The following is a 13,757-nucleotide window of genomic DNA, read 5'->3' on the forward strand; positions in this document are numbered from 1 at the left end:
TTCCATCAGCTGACTCAATGACCAAGAACTACATACTCACATGTCAAACCCTAGAATGACCTAGCCATTTCTTAAAATTTTAACTAATAGGCTTTAAAAATGAAAAAGGTTTTCCTGGTTTATCATAGGGAGATTCTCTGGTCTGTGTTGGGCACCATGAAGGGTGGGAGGAACATGGTTGGATTGGGGGATTCCCTGGTGCAGTTCATCCATCCATACCTGACCAATGTCCTCATAAAACTCTCTGTAGGGGAATTCTCTGTGGGCCTAGTGGTTGGCATCCAGGATTCTGGGTTTCTGGGCCTTCACTGCTGTGGCTCAGGTTTCAGTCCCTGGTCAGGATTGAGATCCTGCAGGTTGCGCAGGGCAGCCAAACCCCCACCCCCTCTGTAATTCTCTGGGTTCCAACAGTTCCATTCTAGTCTGAAAGTGTGGCCTGGGGCCCTCCCCCCCACTCCCTGCACTGCCTGGTAGCCCTTAGTTTTCATGAAAGCTTGGGGAATCTCTCTTCCCTTGTGATGCCCTTCCCCAGTGACCCTCTTGTGCCCCTGCCCTCATATACACAGCAGGTAAAATTCCCCTTAGTAGAGGACCTCGGAGCACCAGGTTCCCTTTCCTTGTAGCATTTATCATCGTTTTAAGCTATACTCATTTGATTGATGTGTGTCTCCCCAACTACACTGTGAGCTCCAAGAAAGCAATGAGGTTTTCCTGTTCACCGCACTCCCAGCATCAACCTGAGTTCCTGACACAGGACAGGAATTAATATTTACTACATTTTATTTATTTATTGGATGGATGAGTAGATGGATGATATTCTACTCCAGTAGCAAAACTTAGAAATAAGGAATCCTATTAAATTGTCCAGGAAAATGAAAAGTGCATGAATTGACACTGGGGCTCACTGGGAGGGAAGAAATGCGTCTTCTCTGCACTCACAACAGGTGGCCACTGCTCCCTTGAAAAGACACTTAATCTACTCAATTCTAATTGCATTGTTTCCTTAGTAGGATAGAAACTCTTTAGAGATCGAGATCAAGTTTTTCTAGCATCTTAGGTGCCTGACATTGAACAGGTACTTATTAAATGTTTGGGAATGAACAGTGCTCAAGAAAACAGAAAAGACCAGTGTTTAAGCTCAGTGGACTTTCTTAGATGGAAACGAGGAAACAGTGGAGTTTCCTAGATGGTGTCCGTCTTCCTTATTAGAGTTCCCTGCATCCCCATGGTCCCCAAAGCGGCTAAGCCTCTCATCTCACACATCAGGAAAGTAAAGCCCAAACAGCTCAAAGGAGCTGTCTAAAGTGATGCACAGAGTCAGCACCAGGACCCAGTCTTCCTAATTTAGACCTACTGCTCTCTCCTCCTTGTGACCAAGGCGCACTCTAGGCAAAGAGACTGAGGAACCTGTGGGCTCAGTCTAGGGCAGCTGGCTCAGAAGAGGGGGCTCATCAGCGCCAGGTTGACCAAACTCGACCAGAAATTGAGCTAACAAAATCTGGTACAATTAACACCCTAAATTTGGATTTAGGGTCTTTGTACAAAATAAAGAAACAAAAAACAAAAACAGTAATGAGCTACATTCACCAAGAAACATATGGTTAGAGAAAGGAATAGTTTAAATAGACATTCTTTGAAGAAAAATTATACCAAAAAATACATATTTATATAATTATATATAAAATTATACCAAAAGACAAAAATATACCATATACCAATGTCTGTTGAAAATATCTTTTTATTATAAACAACATGAACACTTCCTAATACACTTTGCATATACAGTACACTTTCTTTTCTTTGCCTGAATTTTTATGAATATGATCTCTCAACACAATGGTTCTTCCCTTCAAGGCCATTTATATATTCAACAAGTACCAAGTGAAAGGCACTGTCAAAAGTTATGAAGGATTAAAGGGGGAAAAAAGGAGAAAAAAGGAATAATTTTATTCTTCAAGAGGACCATGTTTTCTTTATTTTAGATATCTTTGTTTTTTTAACATACACATTTCCAATTTATAAGATGTAATTTAGACTATTTCTTTCAAAAACAGCTTATATATCCAAGGTAAACTGGACAATTAAAACACTTTTAGATAAAATAAAAGTAAAACATTACTTTTAGTTTTAAATAATCAAATGATTTATGAAAAAGTGATGCTATGGCCTTAGATCATTTTGTTAACAATTTTAGTTTACTCTGATGTTTTTGAAAGACCTGAAATATTTTAATACCTGAAATATTTTAATACTTTGTCTTCTATAAATATGAAAAGGAATAACTGTCTTCTTTGAGAGCAGTCTTTGAGTCACTGTCAAAAGTGAAAATTAAGCAGAATCCAAAGGCCGCATCTTCTGTCCTCACCGCTAGTCTCTGTCTCCTATCATTAGTGACTGTGTCTGTATGAAGAGGGGCATGTAGATCCAAATATTTTTAGTGCAAAATCCAAATATTTCTTTGGAAAGTTGTCTCAAATGTATTTACTGCAGACATTTCCCTTTGGTTTATTTTTGTGTATGGATGTTAGTAAAGATAAATCATTAATTGGATAAATATATTTGCTTTTATGTCTTTGCAAAGTTTTCTTATAAATAATATGTTAAGTAACTTTCTTTGACACACCATATGCCTCATTTTTGATGGGAATGTTGTCAACTACTGCCTCTACATAGCACACGAGAATTAGGTGATTCATCGAGATAATGAATTTCATGACTTTGAAATACAATGTGGTCCCAGCCACGCATAGTTGTATAGATACTAAATAGTCAAAGATAACTTACTGAAGCTCGTTCACAGAACTAAGCTTTCCCCGATATCTCTCCTTCTCCTATAACCCACCCCCGAAATGTCTGGAAGTGTTGTTTATCTCAAATGCTTTCCAGGATTTAAATAACAATATTTTAAAAACACTTTTAACACCACAATAAGGAATTTGTTGTCATGACTCTAACAATACGGTTACTCCAGATGCTGTATTCAAACTGTATGGGTCCATTGAAAAAATAGATATAACCTATAAGAAAAAGACCAAAAAGATTTCAGAGTTTGAAAATAAAGTTTTACTCTAGCTACCATTAAAATCTCAATCTGTTAGATTCACTTTTTTAAACATTTCAATGCCTACATTATAAACACAACTAATGCTTTAACTTATTGCTTATAATTTAAAGAAGGGGAAATGTATAAAGGTTTCTAGCTCTCCTAAAATGTCACCTCAAATTAATTGCTGTGTTGGCGTGAGTTCCAGTTTTGAGGTTTGAATTTTTTTTTTCCTTTGGCCATGCCCAGCTATGAAAGCACAGTCTAGACCTCCAGGGAATGACCCCAAATGCTTGAGTTATTGATATTGGTTATTTGTTGCAAGTTAGAGATAATGTCCTTTTCCATAATTAAAGCAAAAAACATTTTATATTTATGATGTTATTTGTCTTCACATATAAAATACTCCCCATTCATCCCTGATTTTAATTATGATAATACTTTTTGCATCTTGTGTGCTGTGCTTAGTCACTCAGTTGCGTCCAACTCTTTGTGACCCCATTGACTGTAGCCAGCCAGGCACTTTGGTCCATGGGGATTCTCCAGGCAAGAATGCTGGAGTGGGTTGCCATGCCCTCCTCCAGGGGATCTTCCCAACCCAGGGATTGAACCCAGGTCTCCTGCATTGCAGGCGGATCCTTTACCATCTGGGCCACCAGGGAAGCCCTCAATATCTTTAAATTTAAAGTCGTGTTTAAGATTTGGCATCTTTTATTCATAAAACTAGCAGTCATTAAGTTAAGCTCTTATTTATTGTAAGCATATTAATTTTTGCTTGCTGGCTGTGTAAGTAGTCACAATAAGTATGTAAGCCTTAATTATGTAAGGTTTTCATTAGTGAATCTAAGTTCTAACTGAGGGGCTACAGAAGCTCTCCACTAAGATCAGTGAAATAGTTACCATTTTTCTGGTAGACAGCATCTACTTTATCACCAATTCCTGGGAAGACCTCTTCAATGAGTCTGGGGTAGTCCTTATCCATCACATGGTTGGTGTCATCATAGCTATATAATAAGAAAAAGAAGCTCTTAAGTGGGTTGTAGGTAAATTACTTTAGAAATAATACAGTGGATATAATGGCAACTTTCAAAATTGACAAGTTTCCAATTTTTAAGTCCATTCAAAACATCTGGTAGTTTTTTTTTAAATTAAGAACTATAATACTGAGTATATAGTAGATACCTGGTGACTATTTTGACTTGCCTAAAGGCTGTGTTTATAAAGATGGTTATAAACTCATTTCCACTTCAAAATTTGTACATCTATTATAAAACTATGTTATTAGGAAAGCATTTTTAGAGTCAAATACATATGTTTCTGGATGAACAATTGTCTATTGATCTCTCACTATGTGTAAGACAACTTGTTAAGGGCAGTCTTGGATACTAAACTATTTAAGGCTCAGTTTCTGCACAAGGAAGTTACAGAGGCAAATGGTAGTAATAAAGCAAGGGTGGGGAGCATAGATTTCTCCTCCCATAACTATATATTCCACACTTCTCTTCCCCAGCACAAACTCACACTCTAGCCAACCAAACACATTCTGAAATCAGCCTAGGAGAACAACCTCCCATGATGCACTCTTCCTACTGTTACTGATGAGAGTTTTTTATATTCTTGAGGTACAGTCCAATAAGTAAAAGCTAAGAATCATTGCACCATCAAGAAGGCTAAGACATATATAGATGGCATTGTAATACGAGACAATAGGGGCTAAACATCATGAGAGAATATACATGAGATGTCACAGGAATTACATGAGAAAGGAGATAGCCTTTGAATGTGGTGATCAAGAAAGACTGTGCATAAAATAGTATTTCAAATTAACTTTAAACATAGGATAGAATGTCAAGAGGATAAATGTAGGGAAAGACCTCTGGCAAAGAAAATTGTATAAGGGAAGGTTATGCAGAGATAAAAGCACAAAGCTTTTGAGATATGGTAAGCAGTCCATCTGGACCAAACCACAGACCTCATATAGGATAAAGGGACAGAAACACTAGACCAGGTAGAACCTAGATAGTAATATGTAATAGTATTGTATTTAATTGAATTGCATTTAAATTTGTGAGTGTCATTATCAGAAATAAGAAGTCAAACGGTAAAGATGATATATACAGGAGTGTGTGTGTATACACATGCAGGCATGAGTGTACGTGTGTGTGTGTGTATAGAAAAAGTAAAGCTACCATTTAAAAAATTCCAAGTTTTGGACACCTATGAGATAATCATCCCTGAATTGACTTGGGCTCACAAACATTGCCAATGTCAATGCCGCCTTAAGCTCTACACATGTTTCCGATAGTCCAGTCCTACTTGGTTTTCACAAGGGTCTGGCTTTACAGAGTGTAAACCTAGCAGCTTCCTGGCCAACCTCTGCACTGGTCCAACAGACTAGAAATTGTGGCCCTCTCGCACTCAGGCTCTCCCTGTACATATTCTTGTGTTCCCTCTGGCCCCAGAAGATGGAGTTGCATGGAAATTAGAAGAGGATGACAAGAAAGAGAATCCAGAAGAAAGATGAAATGAACATGTCAAAATAAGAGAGACAGCTTTGCCATGGCTTAAGTACAACAAATGATTAAGAAAGAAAAGTGTGGCCCAGAGCGAGTGAGAATTATACGTGAATTTTTCAAGAAGGCTTGAGACTTTCAAAAGCCTGTCTTAGGGGCTACTTGCAGGAGCTGTCACGGAACATAAATGAATGACTGGTTTAACATTTAAAGTAATGCATGAGATAATAATTTTAAGCAACAGGAGATGCTCGAGGCTCACTTCGCCCTCTGACACACGATGAGGGAGTAAACATGGCTGCCATACCTCCAGACTTGGTTTTCTGAGAAGAAGAGCGTCTTCCCTGAATCCTCAAAGTGAAGGGCTGCGCTGATCTTTTTAACGTGTTTTGGAAATCCCAGTTCAGATATTTTTTTTGGATAATCTTCCAGAATATCATAACCACTAAGTGCCCAAAATTTTCTGCCTAGAATAAGTGAAAGAATCTGTTTATTATTCAAGGGAATCCATTAAAACTCACATATGTAGACCTTTGCTTTAGCAAAGAGAAAATCATTTTACACATTTATAAATAAATTAGTCAATGTTTGTGGTCACCGTGTTTAAGAAACACAAAAGTATGAGCGTTCTTCAAAATTTAAAATCCTAATTTCCTAAAGGTAAGCATAGCCAGTGGAATATTATAATTAATTTGACCATTAACTCTGAATATTAAGATTGGAGCTGGGTTAAAAACACATTAAGATTTCTACAGAAATAAGCAACACAGTAGGAAGAGGAAATTAGATTGAAAACTCATGTTTTATACTGGTACAAAAGTTGTCTTCTTCTCTAAAAAGTAACTTTATTATAGCATTAATTATAATAGTCACACAATAGAAACAGCATTAGTAGGATCTATGTAGCTAATACAAATTATGATCATGCAGCTGGAATAGCAATTTGGGAACCTGTGTCAAGGGAACAAGTAAAATATTAAAATGCATACATACTATGAATGGAAATGTTTACTATATGTTTTACATATGATTAGGGACTAGACAATAAAGTGAGAAAATAAATTGACTTTTCAGAAGGAGGAATTATGAATAATTTTCTTGAATTGTTAAAAATGTACATTGTTATAACATTTTCTCAGCAAATAATTTTTAAGAGGAAATAAGAGAAACAAAGAGTGGATATGAGTAATAATGCAGACTTTTTACTTGTCAAATTGAGGACACTTGGTTTCAGAAAGGTTTTAGGTGCTTTCTGGCTTCCATTTTGTTATACTTGATTCTTAATTTAGACATGTTTTTGACAATGATCATTTTATTAAATCTCTGGTAGTTAAAGTTCATCGCTGCCTGCTCCAGGCATATGCGAAGTTTCGCTGGTGGAAATCTTACCTCTAAAGATGAAGATAAGGTCATGGGAAGGGTGCTCATAGGCAGCATCAATACGGTTGGGAAGTTCTGGCCAAAACGATTTTGTTAAAAACAGCTCTGCTTCAACCTGCTGAGGATGCAGCCGCCAGAAGAATCTGACACAAAAGTAAAACACAGAGTTTGCATCATTTCTTTGAGTGCAGTGTTTCTATCCTGCTAGCCACTTGTCTCCACATCAGTACAGATAAGCCAGACACAACCATTCCCTACCACCTGTGGAGGGGCAAGATTTCCACTTCCCTTTAAATGCCAGTTAAACAAGCTGTTTCTGTCTTAACTCTAGCCTAAATACTGAAGTTGAAAAGTCTCACAGAGCCTTTATGAAGGCTCCAGGCCCTTTGTGTGCTGGGATCATTTTTGTCAGTTTTGCGTATCTTGCAAGTGGCAAGCAAATATGCCAGGCACTGTGTCGGGCTCTGGAAAGAAAACATGACTGACACAAACTATGCTCCCAAGATCGCATGGCCTGGGGAATCTAATACAAGAGAAAATACTGGAGCAAAATGATTTGGAGCTATAATAGAAGAGGAAGGAATGCTATTGGATCACAAATGAGAGAATAATACAGATAATTAACAGATAATTAAACAATGGATTAATGAGTAAGTGAACAAATAAGGATACTAAAACAGTATCAAAATTAAAAATTAGTATTTTGGTTTTTATCACCTATAAATTTAGGCTGTAACATGCTCATATGTTACCAGAACCAAAGCTTTCCCATACCAAAAGGAAATTCATGTGAAATTATGAGTAACAACTCATTAATATAGTAATTGATTTCAATTATTGTGTTTTGTTAAATAAATAAATTGTGTTCCTATATGTATTTGGTTATTTTTATAAGAAAAACTACAACCAAAGATTTAAAGAAAGCTGTACAATGCCAAGATTATCCATTGAAAGGTAAAATGTTTATCCATCAGTTATTTTACTTCATCTGATATATGTAAATAAACTGTCCAAAGGTCTGTTATTTTTACTAACTTCACCTCCTTTAGAATTCTGACAAGATGTTTTGGTAATCTCAGACATGACTTCAGAAATGTTCGTCGCATGCAGGTTTCATAAAGTAATACCAAGACTACCTGTCTTTAAAGATCAGTGTTTCTCCGCGGAGACTGGTAATGGCGTCAAGGGATAAGGAAGGGTCACATTTGTCCGGCGTTTTCGGATGTTTAGAGTAGGGGTCTTCATCTCCTGGACCTGCAGTCATGAAAATGAGTTAAGGAAGTGACTGAGGATGAGCTGCTCCTATCATTGGAGAGCAGGAAGGGCTTCATCCAGGGAGAGCAGTGGGTCCTGCCACCTCCTACATAATGCATGAAAGAACCCGTAATCCCTCCTCCTTCCTCCAGGGCTACCACGGTCTTGCCTGTGGGATTTCCCCTTCTGTTTTCAACTTTAAAAACCCTTGAGAATCATCTCAGCTCCAAATTCAGCTTTCTTGAGGTTGGTGATAGAAACGGGCTGGGGGAGCAAGAGACTTTGGGGAAACTTTCCCCATCCTTTGCACAACCTATTCACAGACTGCTCCTGAGAAACACATTGCTCTCACAGACATTTCTGGAGGCACGTCATCTCTGTGGGAGCCCTCCTTTGGGCTCTTTCTCAAGCGTACTTGACCAGCTGCCAACATCAGCTCACCTTGCTTTAGAGTTTATCACTGTGTGTCTGCATCTCAGTGAAAAGCCAGCCTTCAACCACTCTGGTATGACTTGTAATGTGTTGGTAACTTTCCAACCAGCTCACATGAGTGCCAAAGGGTTGCAGGACATAAAATAATTCTAAACTTCTTTTTCACTACCTATGTCCTATTAGCTCTGTCATGAAGTCCCTCAGCCAAGATGTAGTAGAAATAGTAAAAACTGCAAAATTCTTGCCTCTGCCTTCACGAGCTATTGTGGTAGATTTCAATCCAGAAGAGAAAATAGCTTGGGGCTGGCCTGACCATTGTCTGAGCTCTGTGTTCTAGAAGTGTATACACTGATGCCTGTGTACTATGGCTGTACTTCTATTTACGGTAGGTATTTTTGCTTGTTTGGGTTGAGGTTTAAGTATTTTGTAAATATTATTGAAAATTTGGAAGGAAAATGAAGAAATTCTTACAAATGTTCACTGTAGATATTGGTTAAAAACTACCACGGGCTACTTGAATGGTTTCTACTGTGGTAAACAGGAGTAGTTGAAAGAATACCCACAATTTATAAAACCTGGTTGAAATCTCACTTTCTCACTGTGAAAGCTACCCCAAAAGCTGTGTTCCTATCTAGTGTGTTTCACCCAGCTGTTATAGACATACTATTTAAACTCTACAGCCTTAGTTTCTTCATTCATCAAATGAAGAATAAAATATTGCCATTTCTTATGTCAGAGGTATCGTCGGGATATCAGATGTACCTTGCGATGTATAAAATACAAGGAGTTACATTCTACAAAAACTTTGGGGAATGGAATATTTTCTACTTGAGCAGGTAGATTGATATTTAAAGAAAAAATGAGCATGATTCTCCAGATGTTAATAGCAAAACCAGGACAGTGATATTGGTAATGGTAAATTCATTAATAACTTAGAAAATAAATGTGTATATGTCTTCTGCTGTCAAGCTGATATATCAGTAGTTACCATAGAGAGACTGAATCCCTTGGACATCATCATCAGGAAGCATAAAGTGGCTTTTTCCAGTGTAGGTGTAGATGGGAAACATGAGTGCTCCTGGGTCCTTGGAGTGGTCCAGACCTAAGGAATGGCCAAACTCATGGGCAGCAACAAGAAACAAGTTGTAGCCTGTAATAAAAGAAAGGAACTGAGAAAACAAAGTCCTCCAGTGACCAATTCACAGAATAAACACTCTTTTCTTTGTTTATTTATTATGTCGTCATTTCTCCTTGTCTGTTTGACGCAGTTTTTAAAGTTAATATTCAGTTGCTTAAAGGAAGATTTAAAATGTTGATTTAATCATTGTAAATAATTTGGTAATCCTTTGATTATAGCTGCCTACACAGATTACCAACAGATTGATTAGCAATCAATAAGGTTTTACTGTGAAAACACTAGCAATCCTGATTTGCTCTTTGCTTTCTCATGTCAGTGAGGAAAGTAGAGAGTGATGACCTTAAATGGAAACTTATGGGGGAAAAACTTAGGGTGACACATATCTAGGATGCTGCTTAGAAAATCATCTAAATAGGAGCCAGCAATCAAAAGTATGATGACCAAGCATAGAGAATGCATTAAATACGGTCTCCAGGAATCTACCTGAGAACAAATTCCTACCAAATGCTCCTTTCCAGTATATCTCTATACTCTAGAATTTAAAGAAGCAGAAACTCTAGACACGATTGGCCAACCTTCCTCTTAAGAAGGAAGGTTGACGACCACTGTGTCTCCATGTTTACATTATTTCCTTTAGTCATTCTTCCCACAAATTTTTGATGCTTCTGGTATTTTAAATAGGAAAACAATAAAATATTGAAATAAAAAGACACATGAAAGCTGGAGCCGGTGGTTACAGTTTGACCTTAAATACCCTTTGCTATCATAGCCTATACATGAAGAAAGTATGTAATCAACTTAGTGAACTGTGCAGACTGCAGCACGATCATTCATTAAACCCAGAATTTACGCAGGAACCAAAAACTGAGGCTTACTGTGACTACGCCTTAACAATACTAGGTGTTGCTCTTTCTTCCTAAAACCATTCTTATCTGTGATATATTCAGACTTTAAATATGCAAACTCCCACCTTTTCCTCCAAAGACAGATGGTCGCATAGGCATTAAGACATTGATTATTTAATGCCCAGTTTTACTTTTTGGAAAAATAATTCCTTTTTTTAAATGAATAATAAAGACTAGATGTTTTTGAGGACTACCCTCTAACTATCACAATTAAGAGTCCATATAGCTCCAAAATTAAGCCCTAGTTGGGATAATTTGGCTTTTCTACCTAAATTAGCATTCTCAATTCTTTTGAGCCTTTAAGATTCAACTACTGACTGAATTCTCTCAACAGTTTCATTTTGCTTTTGTAAATACATTTTAATCTGGCTTGTCTCAGACTTTCTGAAGTAAGAAACTATATTGATTTACTAGAGTGGTATTTGTAAAAATCAGTGGAATAGACAAGTCTAAAGAAGTAATCATATAACAGAGAATAGAAATACGACTGGCTTTGTGCCATTAATATTTCTACAAAGGAAAAAAACTATTTCAACTCACATCCAACTTATTTATAATCTACATATTTAGCACTAATAGTTTTTAGATTTATATTTGTAATAAACCGTACTTCTTCACATGTCAGAAGTAATCCACAATAATAACACCTTGGTTAACAGAAAGCATTTTGATCCTATTTCAGAGTTAGCTAGAATCCCTCAAGCCACTAGACTAAGTAGATTTTGCTCATTTTTAATGTTGCATATTGGCTTGTAGAAATGCCATTTGTAGAAACTAAGATTATTATACTTATTAAACTTTTTTGAAAAATATAATCAACAAATATAATTTACAGTATGCTTCTTAACTTCTTTTTAATGGGATTCTGATAATCATGAATTATATCTTTATAAGAAATATTACCTTTGGAACTACTTGTCCAGGTTTCATCATCATCAAAGTGAGCATCTCCACCATAATTTGGTCCAGGAGGGAAAGCGTGAGCCAACAGACCAGAGGGTCCATCAAATGGGTAGAAGTCGCCATGCTCTACACACAAAAACAAGAGTTAAGAATTTAATTATACCCTGTAGTGCCTAGCCCAGGTGCTTGGTGAATTTTTATTGGATTCTGTAAAAACTAATGAGTACCTGAAAGAAGGAATAAAAGAATGGAGCCAATAGTAGAATAGAAAAATGTTCAAAAATTATTCTGCATCATTACCTTTAGTTCCAAAAGAGATCATGATATCAGCAGTGCCATTGTGAATTCTGGTAAAATCTAGAGGTGTCACATCAGACCACACCTTAAAGGCTTTTCTGAAGGCCTTTTCCACTTCAGAATGAGTCAGATCAGGTGTATAATTCACAATTCTATTTAACAGAAAAAGCTTGAATCAAATTTTTGGAAAGTGAAAACTCTTTTAGAATATATTTTCTTGGAGTACTGCTTTTCAACTCAAAATGCAATGGCTTCTCTAAAAGTTCTACTAGAGGTCCACTGTTTCAAATAACTTCTTAATTATGATGTCATCAGTTCAGTTCAGTTCAGTTCATGTCCGACTCTGCGATCCCATGAATCGCAGCACGCCAGGCCTCCCTGTCCATCACCAACTCCCAGAGTTCAGTCAGACTCACGTCCATCGAGTCAGTGATGCCATCCAGCCATCTCATCAAAGAATATAATGCCATGAAGAATTTTATTAGATACTTGAGTATCTCCAAATATTTGACATCTTAAGTTTAAAGTGTTTAGATGTTTACTAAAACTTATATGGCTGCCATGCTAAAAGTTTTGTATCACTGTGGTTTAAACAAATGAAATAGCTCAGTAAAGTTCATAAGAGAGTGAAACTCTCCATTTTTAGCACTCATAATAAATATGATTGTTACATTTTCAAATTTTCTTGAAACTACTCTCTTATTTTGATTTTATATCTGAAAGAAATATATTTAGTTTTGCAAAAAAAATAATGCTGGCTTAATGCAACAGTAATATATAATAGATATTATAAGATATTCTCATCAACAGTATTAAAGTGTGTGCTCTGTGCTTAATTGCTAAGTTGGGTCTGACTCTTTGCAACCCCAAGACAGTAGCCTGCTAGGCACTTCTGTCCATGGAGATTCTTCAAGCAGGAATACTAGAGTGGGTTGCCATGCCCTCCTCCAGACGATCTTCCCAACCCAAGGATCTAACCCAGGTCCTCTGCATTGCAGGCAGATCCTTTACCATCTGAGCCACCAAGGAAGCCCAAAGTCACTCCTAGACCTACTTAATTTCCAGTTTAAAATCTAAGGCCTACTTAAAACAATGGGACCACACATGTTCTGTAATCTGTAGCTTGTGCTGAAAATTAGACAGTTGATATTACAGAAAGCAACAAATATTAAAGAAAGAATAGTCTATGATTTACCTGTAGGTTAAGTTCATTTTGGACCACTTGAGAGTTCGAGGAAAAACATTGTATTCACCCACATCAGGGACCCCACATCTTGGTTTTTTCATGATGTCTAAGGTGTTATCATCAAGTCTGCCAGTCACCTCTAAGCCAAAAAATGACTGCATTTCTCTAAGCCTGTCAATCACAGAGCTTGCTGCAGTTTTCTTCAGGATTCCAGCAGGATTCTGAGGATAGTAGTATGATTTCAGGTAGCTCTAAAAAAAGGAGAGCAAAATGACCCTCTTTTAAAGATAAGGGCATTTATGAGACTTATCACATCACTGGAATTGTTAAAATACTCTACCTCTGCAAACTGGAAGTCTTCCTCGGACAAGTCTTCAGAATCTCCATCACTGGGAAGGGGCAGGGACCAACAAGCCGTCCAGCTGAAGAAGAGCAAGCCAGCCAGGACCCTTGGGTGCATCTTGGATGATCGCGCCTGGAGGCAGCTGTCTTTTCCCAGACAAGTACCTTTACTTTTATAGGCCTACTGTGGTGAGTCATCAATTATGGACAAGTTTCAATTTCCTAGTCGGTTAAAGGTAAACATGCTTACATAGCGCCTTTTTTTTTTTTTCCTCCCGAGAAGTGTGGTTTGTGGTAGAATTTGAGGGAAATATAATATGAGGGCTTCTCTCCTTTCAGCAGGGTCTCAAAAACCATCTTGCAA

At 37.2% G+C, this 13,757-nt stretch overlaps 1 protein-coding gene across 1 annotated transcript; it reads right to left on the bottom strand.

The window, feature by feature from the left end:
* Positions 1-1,720: 1,720 nt before the first annotated feature.
* On the bottom strand, positions 1,721-13,552 carry MMP13 (matrix metallopeptidase 13). The gene is made up of 10 exons (XM_006063066.3): positions 13,392-13,552; positions 13,061-13,302; positions 11,869-12,017; positions 11,569-11,694; positions 9,611-9,772; positions 8,073-8,190; positions 6,946-7,079; positions 5,864-6,023; positions 3,944-4,047; positions 1,721-3,017 (listed from the first exon to the last, which is right to left on the bottom strand). Exons 1-10 carry the CDS (start codon positions 13,509-13,511, stop codon positions 2,917-2,919), a joined length of 1,416 nt encoding a protein of 471 aa, XP_006063128.1. The 5' UTR covers positions 13,512-13,552; the 3' UTR covers positions 1,721-2,916.
* Between the last annotated feature and the right edge of the window lie 205 nt (positions 13,553-13,757).

Source organism: Bubalus bubalis, chromosome 16 (assembly GCF_019923935.1).
Source record: "Bubalus bubalis isolate 160015118507 breed Murrah chromosome 16, NDDB_SH_1, whole genome shotgun sequence".
Lineage (NCBI taxonomy): Eukaryota > Metazoa > Chordata > Mammalia > Artiodactyla > Bovidae > Bubalus > Bubalus bubalis.

Coding starts and splice junctions, on each gene's coding strand:
- MMP13 (XM_006063066.3), bottom strand. CDS start 13,511: ATGCACCCAAGGGTCCTGGCTGGCTTGCTCTTCTTCAGCTGGACGGCT. Junction 13,303..13,391: donor AAGACTTCCAGTTTGCAGAG/GTAGAGTATTTT, acceptor TCCTTTTTTTAG/AGCTACCTGAAATCATACTA. Junction 7,080..8,072: donor ACACTGATCTTTAAAGACAG/GTAGTCTTGGTA, acceptor CTTTTGTGTCAG/ATTCTTCTGGCGGCTGCATC.